Source organism: Acanthopagrus latus, chromosome 24 (assembly GCF_904848185.1).
Source record: "Acanthopagrus latus isolate v.2019 chromosome 24, fAcaLat1.1, whole genome shotgun sequence".
Taxonomy (NCBI): domain Eukaryota; kingdom Metazoa; phylum Chordata; class Actinopteri; order Spariformes; family Sparidae; genus Acanthopagrus; species Acanthopagrus latus.
Window position 1 is genome coordinate 14,951,650 of NC_051062.1, and position 22,572 is coordinate 14,974,221.

Here is a 22,572-nt window from a genome sequence, read left to right on the forward strand (position 1 = left end):
AAAGCGTCAGTTTCCTCAACCAGCCATGACAGACGGCTCTGTCCTCTATTTAGAATCACTATGAAGTGATCGATCAGTGATCAATCGATCAGCAGAAGAATATCAGGGAGTGTAAAAACGTCCTTTCTCTGCTCCAGTCTGTGTTTGATGCAGCATGAGTGTGCTCTGTGTGTGTGTGTGTGTGTGTGTGTGTGTGTGTGTGTGTGTGTGTGTGTGTGTGCTTCAGAGCTTGAAATCGTTGTAAACGTGTGTGTTTGGCTCTCGGCTGTAGTTGTGATTCTCTATCTGTCTCCCTCAATTTGCATTTATTCCTGTGGGCTCTTCATTGTGTGTGTGTGTGTGTGTGTGTGTGTGTGTGTGTGTGTGTGTGTGTGTGTGTGTGTGTGTGTGTGTGTGTGTGTGTGTGTGTGTGTGTGTGTTGTATATTTAGATGATCTCCTCTCAGTCACATATGATTCAGCGGCTGCAGAACAAGCCTCGTCCTGCCTCTCTTTACAGCTGTTCTCCGTGTCGAACACTGAGATTTTAAGCTCCTCGTCAGAGAAGAATTCCTCCTTAAATCACCCGATCAGTCACAACAACAGTTGTCGAGAGACGGTCGATCATCCTGTCGAACAGAAGTTGGAAACAAATCCCCTCAAATCCAGTTGCAGAGAACCTTTTGTCTTCCATCAGGCAGAATCAATTCAAAAGCTCATTTGGAAAACTGCCAATTTAACACATTTGGATGGAGAAAATATCATCCAGTTTTCTTCTTTGGCTCTTTGAAAGGGATTCTGGGAGTTGTAGGAGACATGTCAGATTCTTGAACCTGTGACCTTTTGATATGATCTCTGAACACTCCCTGCCCACCAGCACTCACTGTAGAGGCTCGTTTTTAAAAATTAACCAGCTCAGTGGAATCTGACCCAGTAAATCACAGAGGAGGGTTTTTGTTGAAGCACGGCGCCACCTGCAGGTTGTTTCCTCACTGAGTGATGAAGACTACGTATATTTACACCTTTCAACCCTGGGAATCTGATAAAATCTGCTCCTGCAGGTAGATCCTGTGTTCTGGATCCCTCTGATATTCTTTATGGTTTCATGAATCTCAGATTCATTTATGACACGTTAAATAGATTTTATCATTTGATGTTGTCGGTTTGGTTACAGCACTCATGAAAAAAGAGAATTTGATATTCAGTCAGGCGTTCCAACTTATTCAGATGCATAGATGTTATATAATTTTTGTTGGATATGATTATATTTATTTAAAAATGTGTATAGATTTATTTTTTTTTTGGTTTAATTTCATTCGACTCATTATATTCAACAACCTTCAAGCTGCAAGTTTTACCCTTAAAATAATTATTTTCTAAATTGAATTTAGTCTTCTTTTTACTGTCTTTTTCTTTACTGTGATTTTATTTGCATTTTTTAAGTTTTACATCAGTTTTTTGTTCTTAAAATAGACTCAGATTTTTAAATTATATTTAGGTTTTTTTTGCTTAATTAATATTTTTGTCTTATTTTTTGTGTGCTTTAATTTGTCTTATTTTAAGTTGTGATATTTTCTTATTGTTATTTTTATTTGATTGACTGTTGACTTAATTCAATGTAGTTTTACTTTGTTAAAATATTTATCAAAACTAAAATTTCAACTGAAATTTAAAAAGATTTTAGAAAAAAAAAATAGATGAATCAATATTTATTCCATTGTAGTTTTTCTCTTTCTGGAGATACTGAAACGTTGCAGGTTTGTGTTGTTGTTGTTAGATCCTGTGGTGATGAATGAGATGATCAGGTGTCAGTCTGCAGTAAACAGATAAATGTAATAAGTCTCAGCTGAGAGCAGTGAGCCTGCAGCCTGCAGCGCCCCCTGCTGGCCCGACCTCTCCTCCTCTCACAACACATTTCAGGCTCTGTCCTCAGCCTCAATGCTCGTCCTGGTTCTGGGTCACGGCCGTCAGCTTCGATCTTCGTCCCGCTCACTCACAGCTTTTGTTGTGCGGAGGCGAGTGAACAGGAGGCAGCACAGTTTGATCCCAGGATCCTCTTTGTTCTGTTAACTCTCTGTCTGCCTGCAGCTCTGTTAGACACTGCGATCACTTCAGCTTCTCACCGCAGCTCTGACACCTGAACAAAGATGTTCCCAACACCAGGACAGGAAGAAGTTCATGTAGAAAAGGTCCAAATAATGAAGAATTAGTCAGAGACGGAGTTTCATAGTGTTATAAAGTTGGTTTAACTCAACAACTCTTAAAATCGCTACATTTGTTAATGGAGTCTGGTGAAGTTGTGGTTAATAGTTGGCTTCATGTATTAAATTTGATGCTGAATCGACAACAAGGCTCTAACGATTTAGAATTTGTCAGAGACGGAGTTCCCCATGTTTATGAAGTCTCTCCTCACTTCGGAAAGCTTGAAATTAGGTGATTTGTTAATGGAGTCTGGTGATGTTGCAGTAACATTTCTTCCACTTTTAAAACGAGACAACATGTTGATTATTTCCGATTTCCTGGGTGAACTCAGGGCTTGTACACCCCATATGATGAGATTTTCAGCAACATAATCACCTTATGTCATTATTTACTAATTTATGTTGAGTACTGATAAAGTTCTGAACCCATGTGGCGCCTCTAAATGTCCAGTTCTGTCCTGGCTGCCACATTCCTCAGTTACCGTCAGTGGCCCGGTCCAGCAGCAGGGGGCAGCAGGGAGCTGTGGTCTGGTCGGTATGGGAGGAATTCTGGGAATTCTCAGTGTGTGTGTGTGGGTGGTTGTGTGGCCACAGAGTGTTTATTGTGTCGCTGTTGGTTTGATCCTGACAGAAGAACTCCAGCAACTCTTATACAAGTGTTTCATACTGCAAGACTTTATATTTGTGTTGCTTTATGTTTGTTTGACAGTATTTCAGGGCTTTTCTGTACACAGATGTGGCAGAATCACATGTAAAATTAACAATCTCTTCCACTTTAATTGAATAATGTCATTAAATGACGTCCCACGCGTGTTTTGAGGTCTGTTCTGATTGGTTTACTGCTCAGAGACACCTGACGGAGCGTCTCCGGGCAGAATACAGGATGCAGCTGCTGCTGGTTGTCTACATCCAGATGTTTACAGAAGCCTCACATCTGTCAGCAGACAGGCAGCGTCAGGTTCAACCGCAGATGGACCAGAATGCATTTCTTCAGATGTGATTCAGTTTTTATAGATGAAAGGAGGATCGTGTTTAAAGCTGCAACAATGAGCTCATTTATTAATCTGAAGTTATTTTAGATCATGATTTAAAGTCATTTATCTAATTAAACAATGCTTCTCTTGGTTTTCTCTGAGTATAAACGGATCATTTGTGGTTTCTGACACTTGTACGGACAAAACAAGACATTTAGAGACGTCGCCTTGTGCTCAATAATTCATCGATACTGAAGATAAACGCTCGCCTGCGTTTATTAATGAATAATTAATGAGTATTAGTGATGATGATGTTTAAAATTTAATCAGCTTGTCCTGAAGTTTACCCCGAAAATCAACACTAATCAGCATGTTGTCTTCTTTACGACACGGTGGAGGTGTTACTGAACACACACACACACACACACACACACACACACACACACACACACACACCTATGATAAATTAAAAACAAATATGAGATGAAGGTGTTTCTGTCTGACATGGTGACTGTTTGAAGAAGAATATCGGAGAGGATGAATTTAAATGTCACACAGGAAGTGTGTGTGTGTTATTGTGAGTGTTGTGTGTGGGGGGGATCATGACAACACATGTACATACACATACAGAACACACACACGTATGTGTATATATATACACACACACTGATGCCCTGGAGACATCATTAGAGAGCAGAGAGGGGAGGCATTAATTATTCAGAGCCTGTGAAGAGTCCCGTGTGTGTGTGTGTGTGTGTGTGTGTGTGTGTGTGTGTGTGTGTGTGTGTCACTGGGATCAGAGGCAGTTAATTGGTTCCCACCACTCACAGGGCGAACAGAAACATTTAATAACAGAAGCGACAGCAGCTCGTCGATCAGCTGGGATCAATAATCAAACCTTAACATAAAAATAGCACAATACAAGAGATGGTAATAAAGTAAGAATACATTTACAAGCTCATTGAAAATATTTACATTCAAGATAAAACAAATACAAATTGTAGAACTGTAGTAAAAATGCATATTATATTAAAAAAATGTAATAAATGAAACTGACTTTTAAGAATTAAAACTGACATGAAATTTAACTCAAAATAAATAAGAATTGTAGTTAAAATTACATGAAATAGAATTAACTACAATGATATGAAGTAAATACAATATTATAACAACATAAAATAAGACTGTCATCAATCGTGTTTCCTAATGTTTATAAAATTTCTCCTCATTCCACAAATCCTTAAATTAGCCGATTTGCTAATGGAGTCTGGTGTATGATACCCGCGCTACGATCCTCAATGTACCAACAAAGTAAATCTCTCCTCAAATGTTACTTTGAGAATTTTAAAAATGTACAACAAGGCACCAGTGATTTAGAATACGCCGTTTCACACAGTTTCTCCTCACTCAACATCTCTTAAAATTAGCTGTTTTGTTAATGGAGTCTGGTGATACGATTCCCAAGTTACAGTGTTTCTCTTTTCACACCTTCAGAGACACGAACCTGCGTCTTCTCTTCCATTTTGTTTGTGTGTTGTGGACCCACTGCACATTTAGATGTTCATAAAATATATCATCACCTTGAATATAGATATGTATCATCCTCACCTGCTTTGGGTTGAACATGCTGGTTCTGTCCCGGTGCTGTTATCAGTCCGTCCCCAGCTGTCCCTCCTCCGTCTTCCTTATACGGTCGTTTCCTGGAGTCTCCTCCCGCTTGACACTTCCTGGCCTCGGACCAATCGGCTTCTTGTTCTTTTCGCAGCTCCGTCTGCAGCCGAGCATCTGGTTCCTATTGTAGCCAGGGATTAAAATACAGCAGGAGTGTGTGTGTGTGTGTGTGTGTGTGTGTGTGTGTGTGTGTGTGTGTGTGTGTGTGTGTGAGGGAGTGTGTGTGCCTCAGTTTTGCATATAATGTGTGTCTCTCGGGGGATTTCGGACATCAGCTGTCTCTTCACCCTCCTTCTTCCACACTTGGAGGTGTGTGTGTGTGTGTGTGTGTTGTTGTCATAAATTCATGAATCCATAATGAGGTGACCTCCATCTGTGCCGCAGCAGAGACTGTTTCTAAGAAGAATCAGCAGGATGTTTGCAGATTGTGTCCTTTATTCTCATCAGAGACGATATGAGAGCGACATATCAGCCAATCGTGTCGCTCCAGATGGACTTCTTATAGACTTGGAGGAGATCTCCAGTACATCCATTTGTTTTTAGTCCAAAACACAGTGTCCCATGCAACCACAGCAACAAACTGCAATCACAGACACCCTGTCATGCCTTCGTCCATCCAAAACTCCATTTAAAGGCAAAATATCATTTAACTGCCACACAGAGTCACGTAAGATGGATTCTGTGCTCGTCCTGTGGCCTGAAACAGCCAGCGAGAGGTTTCATACGCTGGAGGCTCACTCTTTCTCCTCAGCCAATCACATGCCAGCCTCCAGGTAGCTGATGCATCTTGTAGCCAATGAGATTTGTTATAAAGCCATAAACTTGGTCAGGACATAAAGAGCGATGATGATGTTTAGCTCCTGTTTCTCTCAGGCGGGGCACAAAATGGTGTTAGCTCAATGCTAACACAAAATGGGAATTACCTTTAACACACACACCATCACACACACACACACACACACACACACACACACACACACACACACACACACACACACGGATCCATCAAGTGCCAAGCCAGCCGTGCGAGCCCCACAGCCGGTCACCATGGCAACAGACCGGCGTCTGGAAGTCGGGGTGGGGCGGGTTTCTCTCCTCTCGTCTCCTTTCCTTCTGTCCTCATCTCCTCGCTCACTCTGTCCGCACACACACACACATACACACACACAAAACAACACCTGCAGCACATTATTTGCATAAAACAATTCAAGGTCACCTGTCTGCTGCCAGCGTCTGATGAGAGGCTGGCCCTCCTGTGTTGCCGTAGCTCAAAGAGAAACATTCTGACTCTGTTAAACCTGATATCAAAGGATCAGAATGAGCTGATCGCAGACGATTGATTGATTTGTGTTCTGATTGGCTCCTCTCTCTCTTCTTCTTTCCTCATGTCCTGCTGCTGCTCACCTGTCGGCCGACACTCATCACAGGTAAGAAAAACACTCCCCTATCCCCTTCTCTCGCCTGTATTAAAAACATGGAAATATTGACTGGAGTCTGGTGCAATGGGACGTAATTTAACCAGGGATCTGATCCTGCTTTTGGCTGATTTTACTTCTTGTCTGTCTGGTTGGGATTATGTGTTGCTTTGACCTTTGACCTCTGCGCTACTGGTCAGCCATGATGTTTTTGACACATTCAGGCATGTTAGCTTAGCATTAGCCTGTTCGCCTGAAGGAAAGTTAACCGTTCTGCAGTACATGTTTTGGATTCTCCACACGTCTTGACTCTTTGTGCATGGAGGCGTGTGTGTGCGTGTGTGTGTGCGCGCGCACATTCAAATATTCCCAGAATTCTCAGCGCTGACTGAATTTGTATGAGCTCTGTGTCTCTCTGGTGTGTTTTGGCATGTCTTTGGTGTGTGTGCGTGTGGACGTGCCTCCTCCTGCCAGCAGGGGTCCTCCCTCAGCTCGCCTCCTCACCCCCCTCCTCACTCCATCCTCCCTCTGCTAACTGACCCATTTTCCCCGTCTCCAGGGGGTGAGGCAGTGCGTGGGGGGAGGTGGGAGGTGGAGGTGGAGGGGTGGGAGCTGCGCCTCCCGCTCTTTGATGCAGAAAAAAAAAGCTGAACTCCTGAAGGAGGAGGGTGAGGTGGTGTGTGTGTGTGTGTGTGTGTGTGTGTGTGTGTGTGTGTGTGTGTCATGTTTGATTAGAGCACTCCCCGCTGGGTGTTTGTTAAACACGACTGTCACAGTAGCACCTTGTTTCTGTTTAACCTGTTGTGCCGTTTGTGTGCCACCAGACTCCCTTGACAAATTATCTAAATTAAAGCATTGTTGAGTGAGGATAGACTTAATAAACATCGAAATCATTATTTATGACAGATTCTGAATCATTGTGTCCTTGTTGTAAATTCAGCATTAAATGTTTCAGCCGAAGTTGTTTGTCTCCTTGTAAAAAGTGTCAGTTTGTGGCAGCATGTCTGTACCAGCCTGTCTGCTTCTGTGTCTAAAGTGCTAAAGTCTTACCTGCCAACACTGATCAGCTGTTTGAACACACTGTTTACACTGATTTCACCATTTACACTCCATTTATGAAAGAAGAAACATTTTATTGAAAAAAACAGGCTTCTTAATTACTGCCTGTGGAGAAAGTCACCAGACTCCCCTTAAAAATCACTCAATTTAGTGAGTTGTTGAGTTTAGAGAAACTTCATAGATATTGTGAAGTGTTATTGATGACAAATTAACAATCATTGGTGTTTCCTTGTAAATTCTGCATTAAATGCAATACATGAAGTGAAACATAAACCACAGTATCACCAGACTCCCTTTACAAATGTGTCAGCTTAGTGAGTTGTTGAGTTGGAGACACTTTACAAACTTATAAACTCTGTCTCTGACTCATTCTGCATTATTTGGACCTTCTTGTAAATTTGGCAGTTGTTCTACATGAACTTCTTTCTTTTTGTAAAAACATGGTGTCTGTCAGAGTGATGAAAGTTCCTGCTAGAAAAGAGTTTAATTAACTGTCTTTTCTGCTGATCAGTGAATCAGAAAGATAACACCCCTCGTGGTCATGCAATAGCAGACATGCTTCAGTGCTGTCTGCAGAACTGCTGGATGTATATATACATATTTCATGTGATGCAGGCAGAGTGCAGACATGTAGAAGAAGTGCGAGCTGCTTCCAGACAATTTATATTGAAGACCACACGCATCAAAGCCCCTTGTTAGCTTGAACGTGCCTCCTCCATCAATTTGATACTGAGGAAAATTTAAAAACGTGATGTTTCTAAGGCAAGTTCTGCACATGAGCGGCATTTTTTGTTTGCTTTTTCTTTTTCGCTTCTGGTCAACTGGATTTTCTCCCAACACTTAGTTCCTCAGATGGATTTTAATTTGTGCGCAGAACTTAATTTCCACCGTGTGTAAACATGCTAATCTAAGCTAACGGTCCAGCGCCGCTCCCGCCCTCTGATTTGCCAGGTTCAAATTGGAGATCTTGTCTCATCCATCGCTCCGTCTCCTCCTGGTTTAGCCCTGCTGGAGGTGACCCTGCTTAGTTAACCTCTCTGTGCTCACAGCTGCTCTCCGTCCTCTCCTATAAACAGGAGCTGATGGAGCTGATGGAGTTTGGGGGGGTTTGTGTAGCTGCAGGTCCTGATAAGACCGTCAGAGTCTCCAGAGGGCGGTGGACACATTAACGCCTGCAGACCTTTTGATTCAAACTTTACACCTCCTCCTGGGACGCTGAGCTTTGTTGTGACCGATAAAACATTTTCTGAAGCAGAAATAATCAAACACACAGCCGTAAGAAGAGAAGAGAGGACGTCAGGAAGGAAACATTTTCATTCTGTTTCAGCTCCATCAGGGTTTCACCACAATTACAGCCTGATGGAGAAAACGGCTTCACTCAGTTGACTTTTAAACGTCTCAGCTGACAGATTTTGCGCTGCAGAGATTTTTCCTCGACCACTAAATGTTACGTCGGGCCAGCTTGTGTTTCATTGTGTGGAGGACGTGTAGATCACGCAGCTCCACCTCCCATCACGACCTTGAACAACCGTTGTTTCCTTCGAGCTTCTCCACCTGCTCAGAGTCCCAGTCAGCATTATTTCAACACCTCTATATCCAGCAGAACCCCCCAAACACTGACTTCATTAACATGGATCTGAGAGTGTGTGGTGTTGTTGTGGAGGACAGGTGGTGGTCCCTGCTCCACCCCCTCCAGCTCTCTTCAAACTGGGCTAATTGAAGCAGATTTCATGGTCTGTGCTGCGATTATGAGGGAGGAGTCTGTGTGTTCAGAGGCTTTAGATGAGGAGGAGCAGAGCCTTTGTTTTATTATTCATCCTCAGAGAACTTCAGGACATGAACGCAACACAAATGTTGTGAATCCTCCTCATCACACAGACGCTTAGAAACACTGACAACGCATTTGTGTAAATGACTAAAACATTTTTAGTGATGCCACGATATGTTCGCCAGACACCCTGTTGATCGCGCTGAAGAAAACCTGAAAACGTGTCTTTGTTTAAGACAAGTTCTGCACATTTTTTGCAGTAAAGATGTCAGTTTGTGCTCTGATGTATTGTCACCACACAACACGATGTTCCTCTCCAGAAGCTTCGGTACGAACTGGTCATCACAGCGAGAGTGAAGCTGCTGTCCGGCTGACGGAGGTGCGTTTGATGTCACATAGAAGTCGTGTAATTTCCCGTCTCCACCTCCTCTGACATGTTCAGCCTCCACTGAGTGATGTTAAAGACAGAGACAGGCTTTGTTTTCTCTTTACGTCAGCCTCACACTGTCTGTCTGTCCAGCTGTGTGTTCACAAACACACACATGTGGAAGCGTCACACACACCGTCTGCTTTCATGTGCCGTTGATGCAGCCGTCAGGTGGAGGCCTTTTGAAGGTGCGTTTGAAGTTCGCTGTCGTGCGTTCAGAGGCGACACGCAGAGGGATGGGGGAGGTGGATGTAGGGAGGAAAGGTGTGTGTGTGTGTGTGTGTGTGCTGCACCCAAAACAATCTGTGGAGGTGAAAGGAGAAAGTAGCCGATGGCGGCTGCTCCTCTAATCTTGATTAATCCCAGTAATAATCCAGAAGGCGTCAGTTTTGGTGGAGTGGAGGTGGAGTTAATCTCTCCTCCTCCTCCTCCTCCTCCTCCTCCTCCTCCTCCTGAGATGGAGGGAGACGCTTCAGAGGATGAAAGAAGAAAGAAAAAAGCGCTGAGAAGAGGAGATTCCACTCTGGAGTTAAATTTAGAAGACGATCAAAGATCTCAACAACAGTCGGAGCGCTCACACCTTTAATATTTCAGAGCCGCAGCAATGACGGATGAGTCTGTGATTAAAAAGCAAGATATTCAAATTAAAAAGAATGACTGAGAGTGGATCAGAAATGGAAGTGAAGGTTGAGTAGAAATCACTGGATGGTTGTGAATTAAAATACCTGAGAAGAACTCTGATTCATAAAGAGGTTTGTCAAAGGTGAGCCTCACCTGCTCGTCCTGATCTCAGGTTCATACAGCAGGAATAATGTTTCTGTCTCTGTGCTGCAGATAGGATGATATCACTGCCTCCTCTGAGTGTGTGTGTGTGTGTTAGAGTGTGTGTGCCAGGGGAGGCTTTAAAGAGCTTGACAGACAGTGAGGAGGAGGATGAGACTCCACCCTGTTTGTAGAGTCGACTGCAGGCTGGAATACTCGGGCTGGAGTCGGACCGGCTGCTGTCCTGCTGACCTAAATATCAACATGACACAGCGCAGAGTCGTTGTGTTTTCAGCTTCCAGCTTCACGTCTCTGGATGTTTGACAGTTTTATGTACACAAATAAGGAGATCACATCTAACCTGAGTAATCACCTGTCAAACATCAGATATCTAAACACTGTAGAGCAGTTACAGTCTGAAGTCTCAGTATGAAACCAAGAAGTAGAAACATCAAGCACAGTCTGCTTCTGGCTTCTGAAATGTGAGGATTTGCTGCTTTTCTTTGTCAGTTATGAGACTTGACTGGACAAAATAAGACATCTAATACTAATAATCTTTGCTGAATTAGCTGTTAGCACTTCCTGTTAGCAGTGAACTCATGGATGTGCAGACAGCTATCACTGGATCACTGTGAGACTGAAGGAAACTTAAAAAAGTGATGTTTCTAAGGCAAGTTCTGCACATGTAAGAAGTATCTTTTTATTATGGTTTCTGAGTTGATTCTGGGGAATGTTTTGATGATTATTGTCTCATAATGTTTCAGACAATAATTAATCATGAAAATAATCAATAGTTACAGCTCCACTGCTGAAGCTCTGCTACCACCTGCTAGCTGCTAACTTGTTGAAAATGTTGGCATGATCTTCATGAAAAGTTAGCAGAATTAGCTGTTAGCACTTTCTGTTTGAAGTGTAAACATGGATGTGCAGACAGCTATCACTGGATCACTGTGAGACTGAAGGAAACTTAAAAACGTGACTTTTCTAAGGCAAATTCTGCACGTGTGAGGAGAGACTTCTCTCCATGATCTCTGAGAGGATCCTGGGAAGTCTTCATGAGCATCTTTCACATCCTCATCAACATTTAATAAATTAAACAATCAATCCATTAATCATGAGAGGTAGGTTTTGTGGAGAACGTTGTAGACTCCTGATCCAGATCCGTGCCCGGCTCCGCTCCGTGTTTTCCCATCATCCCCCGCTGCTGTGGGTCGCTCGGTGAATGTGTGTGTGTGTGTGTGTGCGGACGGAGGAGCGGAGTGTGTTCAGTGTGAAGCGGAGGAGGATCGGCACCGTGCGGCTGTCAGGGAGCATTAGGGAACCGGAGCAGAGGAGGGCAGAACCGATCCGGATCCTCCGCTCTACCGACCGACATCTGATCCGAGCTGAGGCCGGGGGGAGGCGGAGCAGGCTCGGCTGGCTGCGCGGAGCAGGCTCGGCTGGCTGCGCGGAGCGGAGCGGCGCGGCGCTGCGGGGGATGTGCGCACACAATGGGAGAGGACGCGCTGGCACCGAGCGGGACGCAGCGGAGGAACACTGCTGATGTGTCGGTGAGCCGGTGATGGAGACGCCGGAGCGCTGAGAGTTTCCAGCAGAGAGGAAGCTGCGGGTGCCAGTTTGAATCCGCTGGGATGAACACGGAATGTACTTCCTGCCGTTTGCACGTCTGGATGAAGGAGCAGTCTTCCCGTGCCCCCCCAGCGTTTTCTTCTTCTGCTGTTTGTTTGAGGAAACGTTTCAGATTAATGAGTGTGCAGAAAACAACAGACTGAATCACCTGAGAGAGTCTGTCAGGCTGGAGGTGGAGGTGTAGGTGAGGCTGCAGGACCAGGGGAAGGTGGAGGATGTACCTCCTGGACAGCAGCTGCACTGACAGGATGGAGCGGGGCACTCCTCAGAGGAAGACCGTCTACAGGATCTCCCTCACCTTAGTGAAGAAGGAGAGTCTGCCGGACGAAGACGGCGTCTCAGCCTCCCCCAAGGCGGGCTCGTTCAGGCGGGAGGGCTCGGTGGAGGTGCAGCGCAGCGGGCTGCTGGAGCAGCTGAAGGAGGTGGAGGATGAATCGGAGGAGTTCCCGTCGTCTCACGGCTTCATGAGGAACTTCAGGACATTCAGCACAGGGCAGCTGGAGCTGGGCCGCCTCAAGATCTCCAGGAAACAGCTCCTGCAAAAGGAGGCGAAGGAGAAGAGTCCGGTCACAGACTCTGCAGCGAGGACGCAGAAGGAGGACTCAGAGGAGGCCGCTGTGGAGAACCTGCAGAAGAAGAAGAGGCTCCTGAAGGCGAGGAGCATGGAGGAGCAGAGTCCTGAGCCTCCTCTCAATGGAGACGGGAAGCTGTCTCACTCCAAGAGTAACGGCAAAGCAGCCAAGGCCTCGTCCCCGGAGACGCCTCCTCTGAAGCGTCCTCCCGGCCTCCTGCGCCGCAGCTTCAGCTTCAGACACTGGAGCGGTGGCGAGCTGCTGCGCCTGCGAGCGCTCTCCAAAGACAAACACCACAGCAGCTCCGGATGCATCAGCCGCGACGCCGAGAAGGACGCCGAGGCAGCCGGTGCGACCCCGACGTCACGCCCCCTCGACCCCAACAGGCAGAAGAGCCGGACGCTGGAGGTCGGCGCCGTCCTCAACAAGACGGACTCCATGTCTGAGCTGAGTCGGTGGGAGCGAGCGCGAGGGAACAAGAACCGCACGCTGGACAACAGCGACCTACTGCGGCTGTCCGCAGAGAAGGACGGGTCAGGAGGCTTCCTGCTGAGGGGAGGCGGCGGGCGCTCCAGCGAGCAGCGCCTGGTGCGCTTCTTCAGCGGGATCTTCTCCAGGAGGGACGGAGCGACCACCTCCACCCCGACAGGAAGTCCCAGCTCCACCCGCTCCCTGCAGAGGAGACACAGGAGGGTTCTGTCGCAGTCCAGCACCGAGAGCATGAACGGAGGTGAAGGTAACTACACCTGAGTGACATCACCGCTGCAGGAAGCCCCTCCTTATGGTGGTGCAGTCAGATATCCATGCTGATATGATTGATTGGTTGGTTGATTGATTGACTGACTGATTGATTGAGTCTGCAGTTGAAGGGTTTTTGTTTGACAGAAAAGTCAAGAGTCTGTTTCTGTCTTGTGACCCTCTCAGATGACCTGGTGGCCCCCTGTGGGGTCCCAGACCTCATGTTGTTCAGCCTCAGAGAGAGTGTGTGTGTGTGTGTGTGTGTGTGTGTGTGTGTGTGTGTGTGTGTGTGTGTGTGTGTGTGTGCAGCGGGGGAGAGGATCAGTGTGTGTTTGTTCTGGACAGCAGGGTGATGTTTGGCTGCGCTCGCTGCTGTTTGTCTTTCATTACTCTGAGCTCACGTTTGTTCTCAGACGCAGCCGGAGAGATTCACAAATATAGAACCAGGCAGAACCATCAGAACCAGGCAGAACCATGAAAATATGAAAATATCGTCCTGAAAACAACAAGCGCGTGCACACACACACACAGACACACACAGCAACATCCTCTTTCCATGTGGAAAACATGAGGAGGGAGGAGGTCGAGTCGTTCTGACAGAGTAATCCCAGTCTTTAGTTACACTACTACACTGTGAAAGTACTCGATTACAAGTAGTCCTGCTGAAGTGTACTCTAAACAACACTGTTACTTTTATCAGACTCCCTCCAGGACGAGTCTGTTGTCTGATTCATTCACAGAAAACAAACCTGTCTTTGAGTTTGTACGTGGTATTTTGAGTAAACGATCTACTTCCTGTTTACACCGACACTCGTGTTTCAGGTGTGTCGTGAGGACGGAGATGTTTTTTGTTTGTTAGTTGTTTGTTGGTTTGTGTCGGTGTTCTGATCGCTAGTTTCTGGAGTCGTTAACCTTCCTGAAGTCGTTCTCACATAAAGTTCACGTGAGCTGCAGGTCGACCCGCAGGTTCAGCTGACGGTGGTCCACACTGGAGGTGTGTGGGGGGTCGACGGGCTCAGACTCCACATTGTTGGGATTCCTGAGACCTGGTCCAAGTGTCTGCAGGTCACATCAGCAGTAATGAGGCGGGACGGGTTCAGATCCGAGCTCAGAGTCTGACACCAAGACATGTAGGAGGCCAACACACAGGAACAGCTCACAGTCATCGTTTCCACTCAGAGTGTGAGCCCAGAAAAGAAACGAGCACGCTGTCAGAGAGGAGAGCGAGGAGATGTGGAGGTCACGGTCTAATAACAGAGTCAAGGACAGACGGACGACAGGACGACTCATGTTCACACAGAAAAACAGGAAGTAAACAGAATGATACACGGGTCACATGGACCGGGTCAGCACGGAACCAAGACTGAGGGAAGAGAGGAGGAGGAAACTAAGGAGGGAAGAAGGAGGAAGGAAAGGAAGAGATAATTAGGGAAGAAGGAGGGAATCGAGGAGAGGATGAAGAACAGGACAGAAGAAGGGAGGAAAGGAGGGATTAGAGAGGAGGAAACAAAAAAGAAGGATGAAGCAAAAGGAGGGGACGATGAAGGAGAGGAGGAAGGAGAGATGGATCTGAGAAGACAAGAATATGAGAGAGGGAAGAGAGAAAGGAAGCGAGGAAGGATGGCAGGAAGAGAGGGAATGGGTCAGAAGGAAAGGAGGAAACAAGAGAGGAAGGAAAAGAAGATTAGGAAAGAAGGAGAGAAGAGGGAGGGAAGCAAGGAAAAATGAGAGGAGGGAGGAAACAAGGACATAAAGAAGGAGGTAAACAAGGAGGGAAGGAGAGAGGAGGAGGGTCACCTCTCCATCATCCCTCCATCTTTAAGCTCCCTGCAGCATTTCTCCTCTAACAGGATTTTCTCCCTATTATACCCATTGTATCAGTGTGTGTGTGTGTGTGTGTGTGTGTGTGTGTGTGTGTGTGTGTGTGTGTGTGTGTGGATCTAGTTTATGTATGAAGCAGAGAGGAGGATCAAAGTCGCTCCAATGAAGAAACAGCTTCGCTTCAGCTGGAGGAGCTCCATCCATCTGATGAGAGTGTCTGTATGTGTGTGTGTGCGTGCACGTGTGTGTGCGTGGGTGGGTGTGCATGTGAGTGTGTCTTTGTGTGTGTGTGCGTGTGTGCGTGACATCGAGAAGAAGAAGCAGAGCGTCTTTTTTCTCAGAGAGATAACTGGATGCAAAAGTAGATGCAGTAATTGGCAACTCTGTGTGTGTGTGTGTGTGCGTGCGTGCGTGGGTTGACACACATGTAGTGCACATTACTTCTGCATGGCTGTGGATATAGGTCACACACACACACACACATACCCTCCGCCCTCAATACACACCCATGTCCACACCCTTTCACACACACACATTCCCCTACATTTACTCCCAATGGACACACACACACACACACACACACACACACACACCAGTCGGGTCCATTAAGTCACAGTGAGGTCAGGGTGGGGCTGGCCGGTGTGTGTTTGTGTGATTTGCAGCGACAGCGGTTTCACCGACCGGTCTCAGCATTTCTCAGCTCCGAGGAGCCAGATATGATTATCATTTATTTATTTTTCATTCCAAATTCCTCCACGTTGAAGTGTTAGCATGTAGCCTGCTTACATTTTGTTTGCTAATATGTTGGTATGGAGCTACATACTGCATGTTAGCATGGACACTGCTATCACAAATGCTAGCACAGAACCTGCAATCTCACCTTATCTGTGCTTAAATAGAGTGTTGTGTGTGCTAACACACTAGCATGAAATGTACTCAGTTCTTAGCATGCAATCTGCGATGCATCAATATTATGCTAATATCTTAGCGTAACACACACACACACACACACACACACACACACACATATATATATATATATATATATAATGCTAATGTGTTAGCATAGAGCCTTTTATAAGCATGATTCTATGTGCTAATGTGTTAGCATGAAGGCTGTGATCACTAACACAGTGTGTGACGGTGTGTTATTGTGATGTCTCCTATCAATCAACACGTGTGATGTCATCAGTTATGGTCTTTGCTAATCTGTTAGCATGCTGTGTTTTATGCTAAAGCTCTGCTTGGAACAAATGGGTTTTTTTAGCGTGTTTTGAGTTCCCCTGATGCAGTTTGGTAGAGTGGTCACAGAGGCGAGGAGCCGAGGATTGTGGGATATGAAAGTGGGCCAAGGACTGTCCTGGTTCTGAGTCTCTGGCTGGGACTTTATTTCTGTCCGTCCACCTTAGCGGCTCTGTTCTGACTGGATCGCTACTGCAGGCGGGTCACACCAGTGGAGCATGGTGTCTGTGTGTGTGTGTGTGTTGTGGTTGTGCATAGTGGGTGTGTGTTTTTAGAATAACTGAACCAGAGCTTGAGTTTTTTGGGGGTTTTTTACACCAAACTCCATGAGTAAAACAGCAAATATAACAGGCGTGTTTCTCCGTACAAAACATCACTTGTTCTTTGCTTCATATTTGAATCAGACAGTTAAGTGCTTGTAGGTCAATTACAGTTACACATAGAAAGCCCTCGGGTCAGAAGTGCTCAGACATGTTCAGGGTTATTCAGAAGAATGTGGCAGCAGCAGAACCCGTTACACGTTTTCAGCCCTTGCGAGTGTTTTCAGATTCAGGAAAACATCTAAAATTAGAGAAAAAGTGTTAAATCCCTTGTGCTGGTCTGTCTGATTTTCTCTCCACCACATCACTTACTGCTCTTTGTCTGTCACACACACACACACACACACACACGCACACACACACACACACACACACACACACACACACACACACACACACACACACACACGCACACTCTGGTTCAGCCTTCCTCTGTGCTTATTAGCCGGCTGCTGTGTCGCCCCAGTGGCAGAGGTTGTTCTGGGGTCAAAGAGCATGTGTGTCACCCTCCTCCTCCTCCACACTTCCTCCTCAGACCCAAATTGGACCTTGTGGCAAGTGTGTGTGTGTGTGTGTGTGTGTGTGTGTGGTGTAGAGGGACGTGCTCCCTTATTTGAACAAGCCGTTGGAAGCAGTGAAGTAGCACATTCCACCTTGGAGCAACACACACTCCCTCTGACTGCAGCAGGAGTGTGTGTGAGGTTGAAAGCAGTTTTAAAGGGTTATTCCACCCTTTTTCACAGTGTTCTTTTATACAGAAAGGGTCTTCCTGATGATGTAACTACAGTTTTTATCCTGAAAAATATGGCGTGACCCTAAAATGCTTGTTTTTTGATTGGAGTTTGGTTTGACAGTCGGTCCCCCTGAAAGGCAGCAAGAAGCAAAGGGTTTCTTAATGTTATTACTTCACATACACTTGAATCACACACACAGAAGGAAGAATACAGCAATGTACAACCTCAAAGTGTGTGTGAGTGTGTGTTTGTCCACCCAGCGCTCGCCATACGTCCCATAATCCACCGCTGGCCGGGCGACGGTGGCGTGCCAGAGGAGCGTCCCAGCTATCTGCCCTCCCGCTGCTTTAAAGCTCTTACGTAAGGCTCAAATCCATCGGAGGGCAGAAGACAAGGACACACACACGCACACACACACACACACTCTCACTGAACCCTTTGATACCCAGCATCAGCACCAGAGTGAGCGACCGAGTTAAGTTTTTTAAAATGCACACACGAGATGGCATTAATGCATGATGTAAGCAGGCTGAAACACACACACACACACACAGATGCCCCAGTAGTGTAGCTGTCCTCCTCCGTGTCAGAACCGCTCGTTTGAAGAACAAAGGAGGCTGTAATCAGAGAGGAAGTGCAGCGACGCTGGTGGACGTAAAGAAGCTAATAAACCTGAAATTAACCTGAACGTCCCGGGTGTGTTTACACTGCCAGAGCACCGCCTCCTGTCAGCTGATCGTTGCTCTGCAGCTTTGTTCAGCGTCGACACAAAATAAGCGAACAGCGAACTGCCGCACAGTCCAGAACCAACACTGGTACCGACACGGTCAATATGGAGAGACAAACATGGTTTCTCACCAGTTTGTTCGACGTTTTGGAACTGAAATGCGTCTCTTCAGTCACCGATTAACCAGTTAATCAGATATTTGTGTAAATGTTGGTTGAACTAATGATATGTGGAAGATTCTGATGACTGTTTCACTCCAGTTTACTTCAGGCTGTAATCCTGGTTAGATAATCGATTGATCCTTTCAGTCATATTTGAGCAGAGGTATCAAACATCTGCTGGTTCTGTTTTCCTCCTGTGATTTGGTGTTTGTGAAATGAAAGAATTGTTTTGCTCACTCAGACGACTGCCACTGGATCACTGTGAGGCCGAAGGAAACTTAAAAACGTGACGTTTCCAAGACAAGTTCTGCACATGTGAGGAGCGTCTTTGTAATCGTACATCGTCTCTGCGTTTCCTTTATTTCCCTCAGCAGGACGAACACACTCGTCTCTCCGAGTCTCTAAATACACAGAGTGTGAAGATGAGTCAGTGAGTCTGCAGACGTGTTCGGTGTGAAGGAAGTGTTGAGCTGAGAGTCGTCCTGTAACCTCCACTAAAAATGAACTGTGTGTAAGACACAGACTCACCTGATCCTGAGTGATGTCGCCACACACACACACACACACACACACACACACACACACACACACACACACACACACACAGGTCAGTGAAACCCGGTCTAGGTTACAGATTCCCTCTAACTCGTCTCTACACGACTCCTGGACAGACAGATAAGCTCTCTGATTAAATGGACACCTAATCGCTCCGCAGCGGGAAACCTGTGTGTAAGTGTGTGTGTGAGTTTAGAGAGAGTGTGTGTGTGTGTGTGTGAGTTTAGAGAGAGTGTGTGTGTGTGTGAGAGAGTGAGAGTTTAGAGTGTGTTTGTGTGTGGATGATGAACCAGTTAGTAGCTGGTGGCGTGACGGTGGTTTATTTGATTTGTGATGAGGATGAAAGTATCCGGCCTGCTGCCAACCAACTGTGTGTGTGTGTGTGTGTGTGTGTGTGTGTGTGTGTGTGTGTGTGTGTGTGTGTGTGTGTGTGTGTGTGTGTGTGTGTGTGTGTGTGTGTGTGTGTGTGGTACAGAGTGGGGGGATGGTTCAGCCGGACTGATTAAAAGGCTGATATTTAGGTCACTCAGTGTGTGTGTGTGTTAAGCTTGTGATAGTGCGTGTTGGAATGTGTGTGTTTGACACCTCAAATATGAGCACTTACTGATACTTGTGATTGATCTATGACTTGAGTATTGATGACTGATCAGAGGCTGACAGATTTTCAACAGCGTGAATCATCAGTACTGTTAAATATGCTTCTAAAGACATATTATCTGATATTGTATCCTTAGTTTTCTTCTTTATTATTCACCAAATTAAAGAACATTTTCATAAAAACGTATTATAATTCTGTTCAGATAAACAGAATAAAGTGTAGATTAGAAGTTAAAGACGGGCTCAGTGTCTGACAGCTCAGAACCAGATGATCCAGATGGATCACACAGAACACAGTCACATCACGGTGGTCCAGCGGTTCACATTAACAAGTGTGGAAGAGTCAGAGTAATTAATTCAGTATGTAATTAGTCATCCGTCTGCAGCAGAGCGTGACTGATGCTGCAGTATCTTCTCGTCTCTCCACCAGCTGCTCGTCAGGTCCAGTTCCACTGAACGGGTCCGTTTGACTGTTTCTGTTTGAGGGTGTTTGACTCTGAGAGGTTGATGAACTTGTGGTCAGACCAGCATCAGATAAAAAGAGTCGGTTTGTGTTTTGCATAATGTCTGATCGGGCTGAGCAGGTGATGTCATCCTGCCGCCTGCAGCGGTCCAACATCTGGATCTGAGTCTGGGTCTCGTTTGTTTGGTGCCACAGTGAATTAAAGACTGTTCACATCCAGCTGTCTGCTGTAGGTCCACTTCAGCTGAGTTTCAGTCAGTCGCTTTCTGACAGGAGAAGATGAGACGGCTCTAAAAACTACATTACCCATGAGCCTCTGTGCTGTTGCTGTGGTGAGGAACGACTCTCACAAGGCTTTTGTTTTTTTACAGTTGGAAACAAAACGTGTCTAAAAGTCACTGAGTTCATCTGACATGGATGAAATGGAAAGCTCTGCGATTGGTTGTTTGTGACAGAAATGCATCCTGGGAGTCGTAGTTGTCTGTCAGAGAACCAGATGCTTTTGAACGATTGTTTTCCTCATCAGTAAATCTGCTGCTGATCGTTACAGCGTTTTTAACTCAGCTGTTCATCTTCAGCTCTGTGACGCCGTCTTGAACCCAGTTCTGCTGTTTCTGACCCGTTCATGCTCTTCCTCCTCCTCCTCCTCCTCTTCCTCTCGATCCTCTTCACACACAAGCAGCTTCTTTCTCTCGCACCTGCTGCAGTCCGATCACTGAGGCTCGTTTCACTCGAGGCCTCGCCGCCTCTCGCTGCCAGCAGCTCTGGTATCTTCATGGAGGAAGAGAGGAGGAGGAGGAGGAGGAGGAGGAGGAGGAGGAGCCCGGCGTCCCTTCACCTCCCGTGGCCTCGGGAACAGCTGGGCCTCCTGCGAGCGCTCCACACAAGGCCCGCTGTTGTCCGTGAGGTGGGAAAACCGGAGCGCCGCAGTTCATCATGTATCCGGGATTACAGCGATGTTCCGGCTGATGGAAACGCTGTGGAGGCGACGATGATCTGAACCGCAGCCAGAGATCCCGTCACAGCTGTCGGACTCGCTGGTCGACTTGATTCTGATGTATTCGGACTTTAAAATGTGGCGAAGTCCAACAAAATGAGACGCTGTAGTCTTGGAGAGAACATCTTCTCTCCCCGTCCAATCACAGCAAGGCCTCTCTGTCTGAGCTCGTCCACGGTTGGTCGCCTGCCTTCCTCTTCTTGCTCCCACTTCCTGGTTCCCCCTCAGGCAGCAGCACGATGATTATTATTGATTCTCTCAGTTAACTTCAGGATATTTGAGACAGAAGCATCAAACATAGCAAATAAACCCAGCCGAGGCCCGTTGAAGAGGCTGGTTCTGGTTGTGGTGGATCCACATCTCTGATACCAACCTAAATAAACCAGATGAAACAGATAAACAGGGCTCAGCTCCAGTACAGCCGCTCGGTTCTGTTGTTTCTGGGCTGGACCGGCTCCTCTCTAACCTTTAGTCCTCCAGAACACAGTGGAAACGCTGAGTGTGCTGCATTCTTGGACCCGGTTTGTTTGGCTGTCTGGTGCCCACGAGCCCACCAACGCTCGTAAACACAACTCACAGCGGCTGACTCACTGCTGTGTTTACAGACAGAGTGTCGACACTCTCACCGGCTCTTCTTCTGTGGTGCTGGCTCCACTTACAACACACACACACTCACACACACACACACACACACACACACACACACACAGTGCTGCAGGCTGGCAGGTCTGAATGGATGATCTTTGGTGCTTTAATGGCACTATTGTCTTAACACACACACACACACACAGTGAGTGGGATGCTGGGTGGAGCGTGGCTGTTAGTTCCCTCAGGGCAGGGTGTGTGTGCGTGTGTGTGTGTGTGTGTGTGTGTGTGTGTGTGTGTGTGTGTTGGGGGTTAACCCGTCGTCTGACTGTGACAAATCAGAGCAGCGCCGCCTCATCAGTCACACGTGGCGTCATATTATCTCAGCCTTTCGCCCTTCACCCCCTTTTTCTGCCTCTTCGTCTCACATCATGTCACACATCAGCTTCTTCTTCTTCTTCTTCTTCTTCTTCTTCTTCTTCTTCTTCTTCTTCTTCTTCTTCTTCTTCTTCTTCTTCTTCTTCTGTTTATCACATAAACTCAGTATGTCTCCATGTCTCTCCTCCTCTGTCAGCTGAATATCTTTGAGTTGAGGACACGTCATAGACATGGAAATAATTAATTAAATCATTAGTTGTTTAGCTCTTGAACTCTGGGTAATCGAGTACTTTCAGTCTCCTGTTAGCTTTGTTGTTGTTTGTTTGCGTTCGTCGTATGAATAAAGGTTCACCTGATGAGTTTTGAAATACCTGCTGATGACATCACCAGGCCGCTCTGAGCTGTCAGACGTGTCAATAAAGCTTGTTTTGAATCTGAAACCTGTCAGTCAGGTGCTGACAGCTGTTCACTGTGTGTGTGTGTGTGTGTGTGTGTGTGTGTGTGTGTGTGTGTTCCATTCATCACCGTTAATTAAACCTGTTGGACAGGTAACGACACACACACAGTTACACCTGCTGTCTGTTGGACATCAACACACACCTTGTTTCTGCCGGTGCGTCAGAACACACAATGTCCTGTTTGTGTTTAAAACAGGAAGTTAATGTACAGAACAAATGTTGTGTCGAGAACACAGTGAACAGGTAAACAGGTGTGTTGTGCTACATGTAGCATTAGCTGCAGGAACACGGAGGTTTGGTGCTAACCTGCTGGTCCAAACCAGCAGAACCAGGAGACAGT

The 22,572-nt window shown here is 46.3% G+C and overlaps 1 protein-coding gene across 5 annotated transcripts in view; it reads left to right on the forward strand.

Moving 5' to 3' along the window:
- Positions 1 to 22,572, forward strand: part of agap1 (ArfGAP with GTPase domain, ankyrin repeat and PH domain 1) — a 119,890-nt gene that overhangs the window by 15,135 nt on the left and 82,183 nt on the right. For 3 of the 5 annotated variants that reach the window (XM_037091006.1, XM_037091007.1, XM_037091008.1), the window contains exon 1: positions 11,502 to 13,192. The exons of the other annotated variants lie outside the window; for them this stretch is intronic. In XM_037091006.1, the coding sequence (XP_036946901.1) occupies positions 12,100 to 13,192 (1,093 nt within the window). In that variant the 5' untranslated portion in view covers positions 11,502 to 12,099. Of the gene's footprint in view, positions 1 to 11,501; positions 13,193 to 22,572 lie in introns of those variants that run through there. 5 annotated transcript variants of the gene reach the window in all.